The following is a 13,369-nucleotide window of genomic DNA, read 5'->3' on the forward strand; positions in this document are numbered from 1 at the left end:
ATTCACATAATTTTTAATAAGAGTTGACATTTACTAGGTTAGGTTGACATTTACTAGACGAAGAAGTTTAGTAGGTATGGCATGATATGGAATTGTAAGTAGAACATTTCATAGCCAGGCTTGTTGTCTAAGTCTGACTTAGCTACTTAATATATGATCTGGAACACCCCACAGATTTCCAGGTTCCTCATTTGTGAAATGGGGTTAATAATACCTACTTTATAGACATTGTTGTGAAGATTAAATGAAGTAATTAATGTATAATAAGTGCCAGATATAGAGCCAGGCATGGTTTGCATTCTCTTTCTCTGAATGTTATCTTTTCTAGTATTATAATTATTAACATTTTCAGGACTTTTGAAAAATATGGCTTATGAAATAGTAGCTTTGCATTTTGGGGCCACCATTATTTAAGGAAAAAAACAAACCCAATAGAATATGGCTTTGAATATTTTATGTCTCTGTGTGTATACATACATATACACATGTATTTTATATATATATGTGTGTGTGTATATCTATACATATGTACACACACGTATAAAATACTCAAAGTAATATGTGATTTGTTTTTTCTTAAATACTGCTATTCAAGAATATTTAATGATATATATATATATATATATATATAACTTTTTAAGCTTCTTTTGCATCCCAACTGTATGCTGCTTCTCCCTTGAATTACTTTATGCTTTTTATATAAAGTTCATGAAATTTGGTGCGTGCCATGATCAACTGGAGAGTTTATTAAAACACAGATCGCCCAGAGTATCTGATTCAAGGGGTGGGGAACCTGCGGCTTCCGATTTCAAGATTGTTCTTTTATAAGCACCAAGAGGCAAGAAAAGTTTCCTTTTTCTCTTCTGCACCCCTTTTAATAAAAGGATTTGTTCTGAAAAATGTCGGTGGACCTTGAAGGCCACAAGTGGCTATAAGGCCATCCATGGCCTCAGAATTTGCTTTGCTGGCAAGTTCCCAGGTGACGCCGGCACAGGTGATCCAGACCTACACTGAGAAACGGTGGCTTTCGATTATTCAGAGCCATCCTCGTACTGTCTGTGTTAAGATGTATATATTCTGTTATATCAGAGGGTAAGATACCTAAGTACTGTAATCTGAACAGTTAAGGGAGAATTTTTAATATATCTGTATTTGTAAGTATAAAAGTTACAGTTTGGCTTTAAAAAGTCAGATCTTATAATTCTATCCTATCTGAAGAATTGGCATGAAAATCTGCTTTAGTTTAACTTCCCAGCTTGGCTCCATAAGTAAAAGTTCAAAGAAGTTTAGCTGCATGCAAAACTGGATATCCAGTGTGGGGAAAACAGTGGTGGTTATTTTCTTTGAAGAGTCCTGGTAAGTAACTGAACATGAAAGAGGGTGCGTCATTTCTCCCTTTCCCAGCGGGAGCCTTCAGCTGTATATACAGTTATTACTTTATAAAAAATTTTGCTAGTAGATATTTCACTCTTCACCCAGCACAGATTTCCCATAATAAGTACATCTTGGCTCTTTTATTTACTTTATCTATTTATTTTTGACTATGCAAATACTGATTCTCCTTTTCTCAGCTTCTTGAGCTTTTTTTTTTTTCATTGCAGGGAGGTGGAGAGGTTTTTTTAATAATATTTAACACAATGTATAATGTGAATTAATAATCAATAAATACTTGTTGAATGAGTTAATAAATGACTAAAAAATTCAGATCTCATGAAAAATGAAATATTAGAGATTTTAAATGAGAATGTTAAAGATACTAATACAATATACAGAGGTCATCTCTAATTTCTAACGTGCAAAACATGTTGAAATTTACCCAACGCTATTGTGACTACCAAGCAATTTTGCTTATAGATACATTTCTTAATCCCAGTGTCCTAATTCCATTTTTTTCCAGTGTACTATTATGTTTAATTTGTTAGAACTGTGGTCCCCAACTGTGGCCTGTTGGGGACCAGGCTGCAGAGCTCTGCTGCAACCCCCCCACCACCATCCATGGAAAAATTGTCTTCCACGAAACCAGTCCCTGGTGCCAAAAAGGTTGAAAAAGATTGAGGACTGCTGCATTAGAATATCTTCTTCATTTTGTTTTCCCAAATTCTGAGACATCTTCTTTGAAATACACAGCTTCCTTGAACTGGATTTACTTCTTGTTCACACATCCTTTGTCTTTCTTTTAGTTTGTCATTCAGTAGGGTGCTGTTCTTTTCTCCAGTTGTTTATTTGGTGAAATCATGGTGAGATTTAGAATCCAGCAAATGTCAATATTACTATGAGAATTCTGGGCTTCATTTTGTGAGACTAAACAGAAACGTGCCACAGTATTTTCAGTCTACTCAATGTTACTGAAAGCTTGCTAGAAATTGTAGTATATTTCCAAACCATGAACTCTCTTAACTCTGGTTTTTATTCTTCCAAAGTTTATTATTACCTCCTTTTCCCAGAAATTTAGTATGTAGCATTTTCCACTTTGTTCCATTCTGATTTCAAACTAAGAATTGGCGATTTACATTTATTAGTTTATTCAGCATTTATTGTATATCTGTTAGATGCCAAGCCCTACACTTGGCTCTAGGGATATAGAAATAATTGTAGCTCATCTTCTAGGAATAAACACTGTAGAAGAGAGTACTGTAAACAAATAATCGCAGTGTATTATGACCTATGCAATAATAGTGGTAGGCATAAATTTATAGCATACCTATTAAATTTAAATTAGTATCTACTCTTTAAACTTTAAATGCATGCTATTTTTCCTTTTTAGGTCCTTTTCCGTGTGATATATGTGGTCGCCAGTTTAATGACACTGGAAATTTGAAACGCCATATAGAATGTACTCATGGTGGAAAGAGAAAATGGACTTGCTTTATCTGTGGAAAATCAGTCCGAGAAAGGTGAAGAAATATCTGCACACCCAAAAACTCCTAGTACTATTATGTAGAAAAAAATCAATGAATATGGTTTGTAAGTGTCAGTAGCATAAGGCACAAAATACCTGAATTATGCTTTAATTTGAAATATGAGGGAAAAAATCATGTAAAGTATCGTAGAAGATACGGAGTAAAGATTTGCAGGTTAGATGGTTGAGTTATCATACATATTTTATCTCTTTCTGAAACCCCACTAAAAATACATTAAAAGTTTTTGTTTATTTTTTAAAGACGGTAAGCTAAAAGGGAGAACAGAAAAGTGACAAGAATGACACAGATTTGGAAACTGCAAAGCAAATGGATCAGTGGTAACGGACTTAATGGATCTAAGAAAGATATTAATAAATCCCAAAGTGGCAATAGAGAAATGTGAGAACCTAGTTTACATGGCAGAATCCACAAAAGGTACAGGGACTGACAGTATCAGGTACCTCTGGAACAGGGGTGACAGAGCACTAGAGTAAAAACCTTAGAAGTTTTAGAAGTTAGATCATTGGATTTTGATTCCACTGTACCATCCACAATGCCATTGCTACTGGGCACCTGTCCCTCTCCTGACAGTATTGCTCGACTGGAATATGCCATGTTACATGATCAAATGCATTCCGAATGCTGAAAGCAGTGAGCCCCAGGCCTTATCCCCTCCAGTATCTTGGCTTTTAGATTTTTTTCCTCTAGAGAGCAGATTAGAAGACTGTTCCCTGAAAATCTGAGCAACATAAGGGCAAGTATATTTCCTAACAAGTGTTATAGCCAGATCACCTTTGGTGAAGGCAGAGTCATCAAGACCCACCCATGTTCTTTGACCTTCTTACCTACTTTTTAGCCTTTCACACTTAATCGTGAACAGATAGTCAAGGATTACAAGGTACAAGAAGGGGAATTTTAACATGGATGATAGAGTCCAACACAAATGGGGAAAAAAATGAACTTTAAGGGAACAGATTATGAAGGAAGAAGAAAATTTTTAAAAAAGAAGTAAACAATTATTATTTTTTCCCCAGTTGAAGATACAGAATTCATTAAATAAGAATAGGATTTTATAGGATTTTATATAAAAGGATCACTCAAATAGTAATTCAGAACTGCCAGAAATTCAAAGCATGATGGTCAAAGTATAGACATCAGTGGAGGGGTTGCAGGACAAAAAGTAGAGCAAAACACAGAAATATAAAATAAAGATTAGAACATTAGAGGACCAGGTAAGAGAAAAATCTGAATATTAAGAATTCTAGAAAGAAAGAACAGAGAAAATGGAGGGGGGAAAAAATCATCATTGAAATAATCCAAGATGGTTTCCAGAACTGAAAGGCAAGAGTTGCCAGATAGAAATGATCCATCAGATGCTTAGGTCATTAATGAAAATAGACCTATACCAAGGTACATCGCTGAGATATCTCAGAATACTAAAGGGAAAGGGAAATTATTATATGCTTCTAGGGAGGGAAAAAATTCACATATATTGATTAGTATACTTGGACTTTCTTAACAGCACCACTAGAAGTAGGACCATGTAGTAGTACCTTCAAAATTCTGAAAGAAAATAATCTCCAACCTAAAATTCCTTTTTTTTTTTTTTTTTTTTGAGACAGAGTCTCACTCTTTTGCCCGGGCTAGAGTGAGTGCCGTGGCATCAGCCTAGCTCACAGCAACCTCAAACTCCTGGGCTCAAGCAATCCTTCTGCCTCAGCCTCCCGAGTAGCTGGGGACTACAGGCATGCGCCACCATGCCCGGCTAATTTCTCTATATATTTTTTAGTTGTCCAATTAATTTCTTTCTATTTTTTAGTAGAGACGGGGTCTCGCTCTTGCTCAGGCTGGTCTTGAACTCCTGAGCTCAAACAATCCGCCCGCCTCGGCCTCCCAGAGAGCTAGGATTACAGGCGTGAGCCACCGCGCCCGGCCTAAAATTCCTTTTTTTTTTTTGAATGAGACAGGGTCTCATTCTGTCACCCTGGGTAGAGAGTGCAGTGGCATCATCATAGCTTACTGCAGCCTCAAACTCCTGGGCTCAAGCGATCTTCCTGCCTCAGCCTCCTGGTAGCTGGGACTACAGGCATGCGCCACCACACCCGGTTAATTTTTTCTATTTTTGGTAGAGATGATCTTGCTTTTGCTCAGGCTGGTCTCATACTCTTGAGCTCAGGCGATCCTCTTGCCTAGGATTATAGGCGTGAGCCACTGCGCCTGGCCCCTCCAGCCTAGAATTCTATTCTCAGTCAAATTCATCAAATCTAAGGATAGAATAAAGACATTTTTATAGGTGTCATTTGCCTATAATGTACTTTTTCTCATAAAGCTACCAAAGAGTTTGCTCCCCCCAAATGAGAGAGTAAACCCATAAAGAGGAAGACAAGGGCCACAGGAAATAGGAATTCTTACATGGAGAGAAGTAAAGGAAGTTCACAGGGGGATGGGGAATGAAGATCCCAGCATGTCAGCTGTGCATCGTACGTAGGGGGTGGTCTGTACTGTTAGTGGTGTGACTGGACACATAACGAGGGTTGTCACTGCCAAGATCCCTGCTCACAAGTTTCCTCTTTTAACTAGGGAACAGAATGTCAGAGTCGGTCTTACTTCCTGTCTGTACTCTGCCTTTGTTTGGCACCTCTGCGGGCTGAAGTTCCTGCTCTTTATTACCTTTTGCTTGATTTAACTGAGGGTACTCATTTCATTTCACAGAAATGTTCTTTTTTGAGGTACCCATGAGAATTAGAGGTAGGTCATAGTAGGCTTAGAGGCATAATATACAGAGCAGCCTACTCGCTTTGACTGTGTTTCTGCCAGACGACTGTACCTGTACTGTACTGCTCTGGCTCTGTCAGATGCTCGACTATGGTGAGCTCTATGTTTTCCAGTATTTACTCATGATTTTTCCCACTGATGTTCCAGAAAGGACTCTCTGATTAAGTCTCGGGGAAGATACATGTAAACTCCAATCCAGGGATGCTGTTCATATTAACTTCTGGGCCTTTTAACTAATAGTGGCGATATTATTAGGTTTGTGCTTGCTACCCAGTTTTTCAAAAGCGTATGATATATTGTTTAATTATCTATCTACCTATAGTTAAACAAAAAAAGGAAATGATTGTTTCTGAGGAGGGGGGATGAGGAGGATGAGATCAGGAAGGAGCATGGGGAGCCATTCTGAGGCACCAGTAATGTTCCAGTCATGTTCTGTATCTTAACCTGCGTGTAAGTGTTCAGTACTGTTCTTTAAATAGTATATATAAATTTTATGTATTCTTCAGTATATAAAAATTTCACAATTAAAAAAATTAGAAGTGCTATTTTCTTTAACAGATATTATGGTTGAATAGGAAAATCAGTATGCTATATTTATATGAAAACATTTACAGATTGATAAGTTATAAAATTACATATTAGAAATTCATTTTATATCTTAAAGATCTTTCTATAAAAACAAAAGGAAACAAGCCAAAAAAAAAAAAAGAAACCAAAAGATAACCTTTCCATCTTTTTACTATAACTACTTAATAGGTAGGGGTCTAGGAATATTTTTAGGGATATTTTTCACAAAGCTGGGTATACCCGTGCACTGCCACTTGTCCGGTGTTAGTGGGCCTTGTAAAAGAGCACCATCTACTGGTAAAACTCTACCTTTATTTCATATTCAGCTTTTAAACTCACTGGGTATGGGATTGAAATAAAACCAAGCGTACTTACACAAAACTGGGCTATGTAGTATGTAGCCCGTTGCTTCTAGACCACAGCATATTGTACTGGAACACAATGGTGCGTATTCGTGTATCGAAACATATCTAAAGATAGAAAAGGCACAATAAAAATATGGTATGAAAGATTTAAAAATGGTACCCTTGTATAGGGCATTTATGACGAATGGAGCTTGCAGGACTGCAGGTTGTTCTGGGTGGGTCAGTGAGTGGTGAGTGAATGTGAGGGCCTAGGACTTTATAAACACCATATGCTTAGGCGACACTAAATTTATAAAAAAATCTTTTTTCATCAGTAGTAAATGAACCTTAGCTTACTATAACTTTTTTTACTTAAACTTTAATTTTTTTTAAATTTTACTTTTTTAAACTTAAATTTTTTTAACTTTTTGACTCTTGTAATGATACTTAGGTTAAAAAACAAACACATTGTACAGCTGTGTAAAAATAGTTTCTGTATGTTGTACAAGTTTTTTTCTATTTGATTTTTTTTTTTTTACTTTTTAAACTTTTTTTTTTTTTGAGACAGAGTCTCACTGTGTTGCCCGGGCTAGAGTGCCATGGCGTCATCCTCGCTCACAGCAATCTCAAACTCCTGGGTTCAAGCAATCCTTCTGCCTCAGCCTCCCGAGTAGCTGGGACTACAGACCATGCCTGGCTAATTTTTTCTATATATTTTTAGTTGTCCAATTAATTTCTTTCTAATTTTAGTAGAGACGGGGTCTCGCTCTTGCTCAGGCTGGTTTCGAACTCCTGAGCTCAAACCATCCACCCGCCTCGGCCTCCCAGAGAGCTAGGATTACAGATCTGAGCCACCACACCCGGCCCTTTTTAAACTTTTTTATTAAAAGCTAAGACAGAAGCACACATTAGCCTAGGCCTACACAGGGTCAGGATCATCATCACCGTGTTCCACCTCCACGTCTTGTCCCACCGGGGGGTGGGGATCTCCAGGTGCAGTAACATGCACGGAGCTGTCATCTCCTGTGATAACAATGCCTTCTTCTAGATACCTCCCGAAGGACCTGCCTGTGACTGTTTTGCAGTTAACTTTTTTTATAAGTACAGGGAGTATACTCTCAATGGTAAAAAATATAGTATAGCAAATACGTGAACTGGTAATGTAGTCTCTTGCCATCGAGTATTACGTACTGTGCATAATTTTGTGCTGTACCTGCATGCGACTGCAGCGCAGCAGGTTGTTTACACCAGCAGCACCACAGACACATGGGCAGCGTGCTGTGCTATCATGTCCCCTGGCAATAGGAGTTTTTCACCTTCGTTACAGTCTTACGGGACCACCATCATCCGTGCACGCTGTCATTGACCAAAACACCATTAACGGCGTACGACTATAGTGACAGGAAAAAGCCTGCAAAAGTCCGTCACGTTTGCCGTTCACTTTCTTTCCTCCAAAAAATAACTTTGCCCATCTTTACGGATCACTTTAGATACCTGGGAAACTCTGAATGTTGGAACTGTAGGACTTGCTAGTGATGTGCTCAGAGGAGTAATGGTTTCACAGTAGCCCATCCAGGGTCAGGTCAGATTTAGGCTTTATATAAATTCCTTTTTTACATCAGGACTTGGCAGCTAGAAATACCTGTAACATTTTCTTAAACATTTTTTCAACAGTTACCCAGCACGTGTTTGGAAGGAATAGTAGTGATAAACTGGATTCCTTAAATATCATTAAACCCTCTCCATCAAAATTTACATCAGTTTAGTTCAGTGGACAATTAACATTTTTTATTTATACTTCTCATAAGTTTGCTTAAGCTGTATAATTCTGAGCAAACCAATGACAAAAGAGGCCAGTTTTTTTTTTTTTTTTTTTAAGGGAGAGAGACATACCAAGCATGTTTGTAAACTGGTAAGAATTCAATCCAATGAAGAACAAAAATATCATAGGAGAAAGAGGGGAGAGTTGCCGTAATATCTGTTAGCTTAAATACCTTTCTAGCAAGTTTTCTGCATATCCGTGTTTACTATATATGTAAGCATTAAAAAATCTTTAAATATATATTTTTAATACAGAACTACTTTGAAAGAACATTTGAGAATCCATAGTGGAGAAAAGCCTCATCTTTGTAGTATTTGTGGACAAAGTTTTCGTCATGGAAGTTCATACAGGTAAGTAATGCCATTTTTTCCCTATATTAAGATAAAATTATATATCCATTTTAGTTCTATTTTCTTATCACTGCTTTAATAAGTTTGTTGAAGTAAAATATTTTTTAGTCCTTATGCAAAGTTGTGCAAGAAACTTTACTGAACAAATTTTTTTCTGTAGCTTTTATATTATATTCATTATTAAATATTTCCTCATCACCAAGTTTACTGAAAGCTTTGCTAAGTTATTTAAATACTTATTTCATTACTTTTCTTTGAAAATTCATTAAAATTCTGGTGTTCTAAACTTAGTGTATTTCTTTACTCTTTATTATGAAAGAATATTTTAATATGAAAATATGGTAAAATTAAAAACTCTGGGATTCTCAATTTTAGAAAGTCTTCTGTGCATTAATTTTAACTAATTAAATGTGTAACTCATTTAATTTTATTTATGGCTGAATCCCTTACCACATTTGCGGTTTATGAGAAATTGGTTTTTTCTAAATAAATATGCAACTACTGATGAAATGTGTTTACAGGCCAGGTGCGGTGGCTCACACCTGTGATTCTAGCACTCTGGGAGGCAGAGGTGGGGGAGGATCACTTGAGGCCAGGAGTTTGAGAACAGCCTCAGCAGGACTGAGACCCTGTCTTTACAAAAAAAAAAAAATTAGCTGGGCATGATGGCACACATCTGTGGCCCCATCCAGCTACTCAGGAGGCTGAGGCAAGGAGGATTGTCTGAGCCTAGCAGTTCAAGGTTGCGGTGAGCTGTGACAAGGTCTCTGCACTCCAGCCTGGGTGTTAGAGCTGTGAGACCCTGGCTGGGGAGGAAAAAAAAAAAGTAAGAAGAAATGCATGTACAATTTTAATTTTTGTTAATGTTCTTAAGAGTTTTAATTGTAAGGCTTTAATATGTACACTTTCATTTATTACTTACCTTTTTAAAGTTTAAACAGAATGTTTCCCCTTTAGATATAGTCTGGTCAGTTTACCAATTTTAGCTTTGGTAGAATAAACACCTGTTTTGGCAATTTGAGTAGGAAAGCTATTCCTTTCGCTAGGGTATATATATATAGATAGAGGACTGTGGGGAATAAAATAATTCAAGTTAAATTAATCTTAATAGTATAAACCTTTTATTATCTGTCTTTGGGTAACTATAAAATGAGCCACATTTTGTTCCATTACTAGTGTGAGGAAAAGTAGTAAAATATAATTTTCATAAAGTTGGGTTCTTATAAAGTATAGAAAATTCTCAACTATCAGTTTGTAATTGGTAACAATTATCCAGAATAGGATTAGTCCTCAATTATTTGCTGTGTCACTTGCTGTCATTATCATATGCCTAGTCACTTGTACACTTATCCCACTTATCTGATTCTAATTCCTTCCTGATTTACTTCCACTTTTGATATCTCTGAGACTCAGTCAGTCAGATAGATAACAATCCCAGACATTTGGTAGATTCAGTGATGTGGATTTACGATCTGATACATCATAAGTCAGTCGATATTGTGCAAATGTTGAAAGAAGTGAGTAGGGTCCCTGGAGTCCGGGGCTGACAGACCAGGAAGGACTGTGAGAGTCACAGAAACAGAGCAGACAATATGTATACGTGGTTGAGGAGACAGTTCAGTTTTCATCATTTATTCATCATCATCAAGCTTTTTCCTTCTGTGTCACCAGGTTCAGTGGTCTTCAACCTTTTTTTTCTTTGTAGACTTCACCTGCGAGTACATCATGATGATAAAAGATACGAGTGTGATGAATGTGGAAAAACATTTATTCGTCATGACCACCTCACAAAGCACAAAAAAATACATTCAGGTAAGCTGTATTTTGTAATGCTATTTCCAAAATCCTTTAAGAAAGCACCTGAAAAGAACATAATATGACATCATGTTTATGTTGGCTGTAATTTTAATAATTTAGTTTATGTTGGTCACCTCTTTGTAATGCTGGTTCTAAAACCCTTTTTGAAAAAGCATCTGAAAAGGACATGATTTTATGACGTTCACTATAATTTTAATCATTGGGTCACCCTTTGTGACTATAAAGTATATTTTAAAGTTTAATTTTAAATAAATTCTCAAAATTTGCATTTTGCCTATTACCTGGATATATGTGCAATAATTGCTATTGGCACATCCCTGAAGGGAGAAGCCATGATAATATTTCCCATTTTCATTGGATTTGAGAAGAAGTGGTAAAACTTAGATGTTCAAAGGAAAATGATTATAATTGGATGGTAAAAGTTTATGTTGTATTGAAATTTGAAACCCTGTTTTTGAAAAAGAGTACCTAAGTTATCCTGACCAATTTCAGATCTTTATACTGTATTTATGATTTTTATATTCTGGGGATTTCTTTCATATTTTCCTCTCAGATTGATGTTCAGGAAGTGCTAAGAGAGCCAACTATGTGAGCACATAATGGGAAAGAGCCATCTCTATGAGCACGGTAGAACAGGTGATTATTATTATTATTATGATTGTAATTTAAATATAAAACATGCAACAGATGGTAATTCTTTTAAAATGATCCCAGTGAAGTAGGTTGCAGTTATTATCACCGCTTGTAGGAGATGCTAAAGGTCTGGTAACTTTTTTTTATTGGAATTACACATTTTCGTTTTTTCGGAGGCGAATTCTAAAGTCCTAATTCTAGAGGTCACATGCTTTAATTGCACGCTGGTATTGAGAGAGTGATTTTTTAAAAACTAAGCCTTTGTAACTGAGCGTAAGAATAGGGATGAAAAATTGGATTCATACAGAATTTCTCATTATATTTGTATTTTGGCTCATTGCAAATGTAAGAAATCCCCACAGATGAGAAATCTTTTAAAAGTGAAGTACAAAGATCTGAAAATGTTCAGGTCCTTTTTGTAAACAGTAAAATAGCCTCATCTTGATTTAATGTATGTCCATTTGAGGTGTTTGATATCCAGACATATATATTCCTAAAAATAATTCATGAGTTTTGAAGTAATCTCATTTATCTTGCTCTGTTACATGGAGAGGTGGGATTTGCAGTCTGCAGCAGAAGGCTGCTGATGCCTTTCCAAGTGGAGAAAGGATTCACTTTAAAGTTTAAAGTTTCCTGGTATATTTCCCACAATATGATCTTACCGTCTGGTATTTGTTTCTGGAGGGGAAAAAAACCTGAAATGCATATTATAATCGAAATATTTGGGTCTTTATTTTAAGGTGAAAAAGCTCATCAGTGTGAAGAATGTGGAAAATGTTTTGGTCGTAGGGATCATCTCACTGTTCATTACAAAAGTGTACACCTTGGAGAGAAAGTGTGGCAAAAGTAAGTGAAAAAGCTAAAGTTGGTTGGCAGAAAGTTATAACTTTTTTCATTCATTTTGTTTAATTGGGGGGATAGGTCAACCAGTTGTCTTTCTCTAGCTTCTGTATCTTCTTTGCAGACCTGCAAGAATTGAGCAAAGCGTATTTTTTCCTACTTGTTTTCAATTAATTCAAAGGCAAGGAGGTGGTAGACATGCCTGGATTAGTGGTGGGTGAGTCTGACACAAGTATATCTACCAGTTAGACAGCTGTTGTAAGCTAGGAAAAAGATGATAAGAGACCAAACTAGGGAGCAGCATTAGTAATGCACAGTGGAAGACAGTTATTTGAAAAATATTTAGGCCCCTATTGGCAATAGGTCGTGATTGGCTGTGGAGAATGAGAGGGTGGGAGCAGTCGTGGAGGATTCCAGCTACTGAGGTAAGAGAATAGAACAGACAGAGTTAACTTACAGCAGGAGGTGATTAATTGTTTGGTGTTTATTGACTTTGAGATGATCGGTACAAACTATCAACATAAAATTTGATAGATCATAGTCTGAATCTCAGGAGTGAAGTCTGGGCTGTGAGTAAAGATTTAGGGGTTGGGAGCATATTAAAGCAAATTGTGCAGGGGGAGAATGTGGAGAGCACTGAAGATTAGCATCCCTCTGACTACTGATTATTTTCTAATCTTCCCTTCTGAACTTCTTAAAATGTTGACTCTCCCTCAGTATCCACTTCACCTTCTATTCACTGTTGCAACCTGTTGCAGTCTGACCTCTGATCTCACTGTTCCTCTCAAACTGTTACCAGTATGACTTCCTTATTGCCAAATCCAATAGACATTTTTAAGTCCTATTGTATGCTTCATTTGGAATTGTTTATCACTCCTTCCTTGAAAACCTATACTATTTAGTGTCTGTGTGAGAATGAAGAGGTATATACATAAGGGCCCTACCCAGGCAGGGCCTTCTATCTTTACCCTAAGTCCACGGTGAGGCAGTTAAAGTGTTTTGTGCATATTTTGTTCAAAACATCACTCTGTTCGTAGTATAGAGCAAGATTTCTCAGCCCCAAAAGGTGTCGACCTGTGTTGACATTTTGGACCAGGTAGGTCTTGTCCTGTGCATTGTAGACGGTTTCTCAGCATCCCTGGCCTCTGCCCACTAGATGTCAGCAGCACCTGTTCTCCCACCACTGGTTGTGAAAACCAAAAATGTCTTCAGGCGTTTCCACGTGTTTCATGGGGAACAAAATTGCCCCCCGTTGCGTACCAGTGCCTCTTTCTCTGTGTGTCCATGGTGACCCTGTTTGCATCTCTATTTATATTTATA

At 36.9% G+C, this 13,369-nt stretch overlaps 1 protein-coding gene across 1 annotated transcript in view; it reads left to right on the forward strand.

Moving 5' to 3' along the window:
• The window catches only part of ZBTB41 (zinc finger and BTB domain containing 41), a 37,926-nt gene that overhangs the window by 14,174 nt on the left and 10,383 nt on the right, over window positions 1–13,369 (forward strand). Inside the window, exons 5-8 of the mRNA XM_012650460.1 lie at window positions 2,765–2,894; window positions 8,663–8,758; window positions 10,464–10,570; window positions 11,950–12,055. Of these exons, the coding sequence (XP_012505914.1) occupies window positions 2,765–2,894; window positions 8,663–8,758; window positions 10,464–10,570; window positions 11,950–12,055 (439 nt within the window). The remainder of the gene's footprint in view (window positions 1–2,764; window positions 2,895–8,662; window positions 8,759–10,463; window positions 10,571–11,949; window positions 12,056–13,369) is intronic.

The sequence above is a fragment of the Propithecus coquereli genome, unplaced genomic scaffold (genome assembly GCF_000956105.1).
Source record: "Propithecus coquereli isolate 6110/MARCELLA unplaced genomic scaffold, Pcoq_1.0 Scaffold328, whole genome shotgun sequence".
Taxonomy (NCBI): domain Eukaryota; kingdom Metazoa; phylum Chordata; class Mammalia; order Primates; family Indriidae; genus Propithecus; species Propithecus coquereli.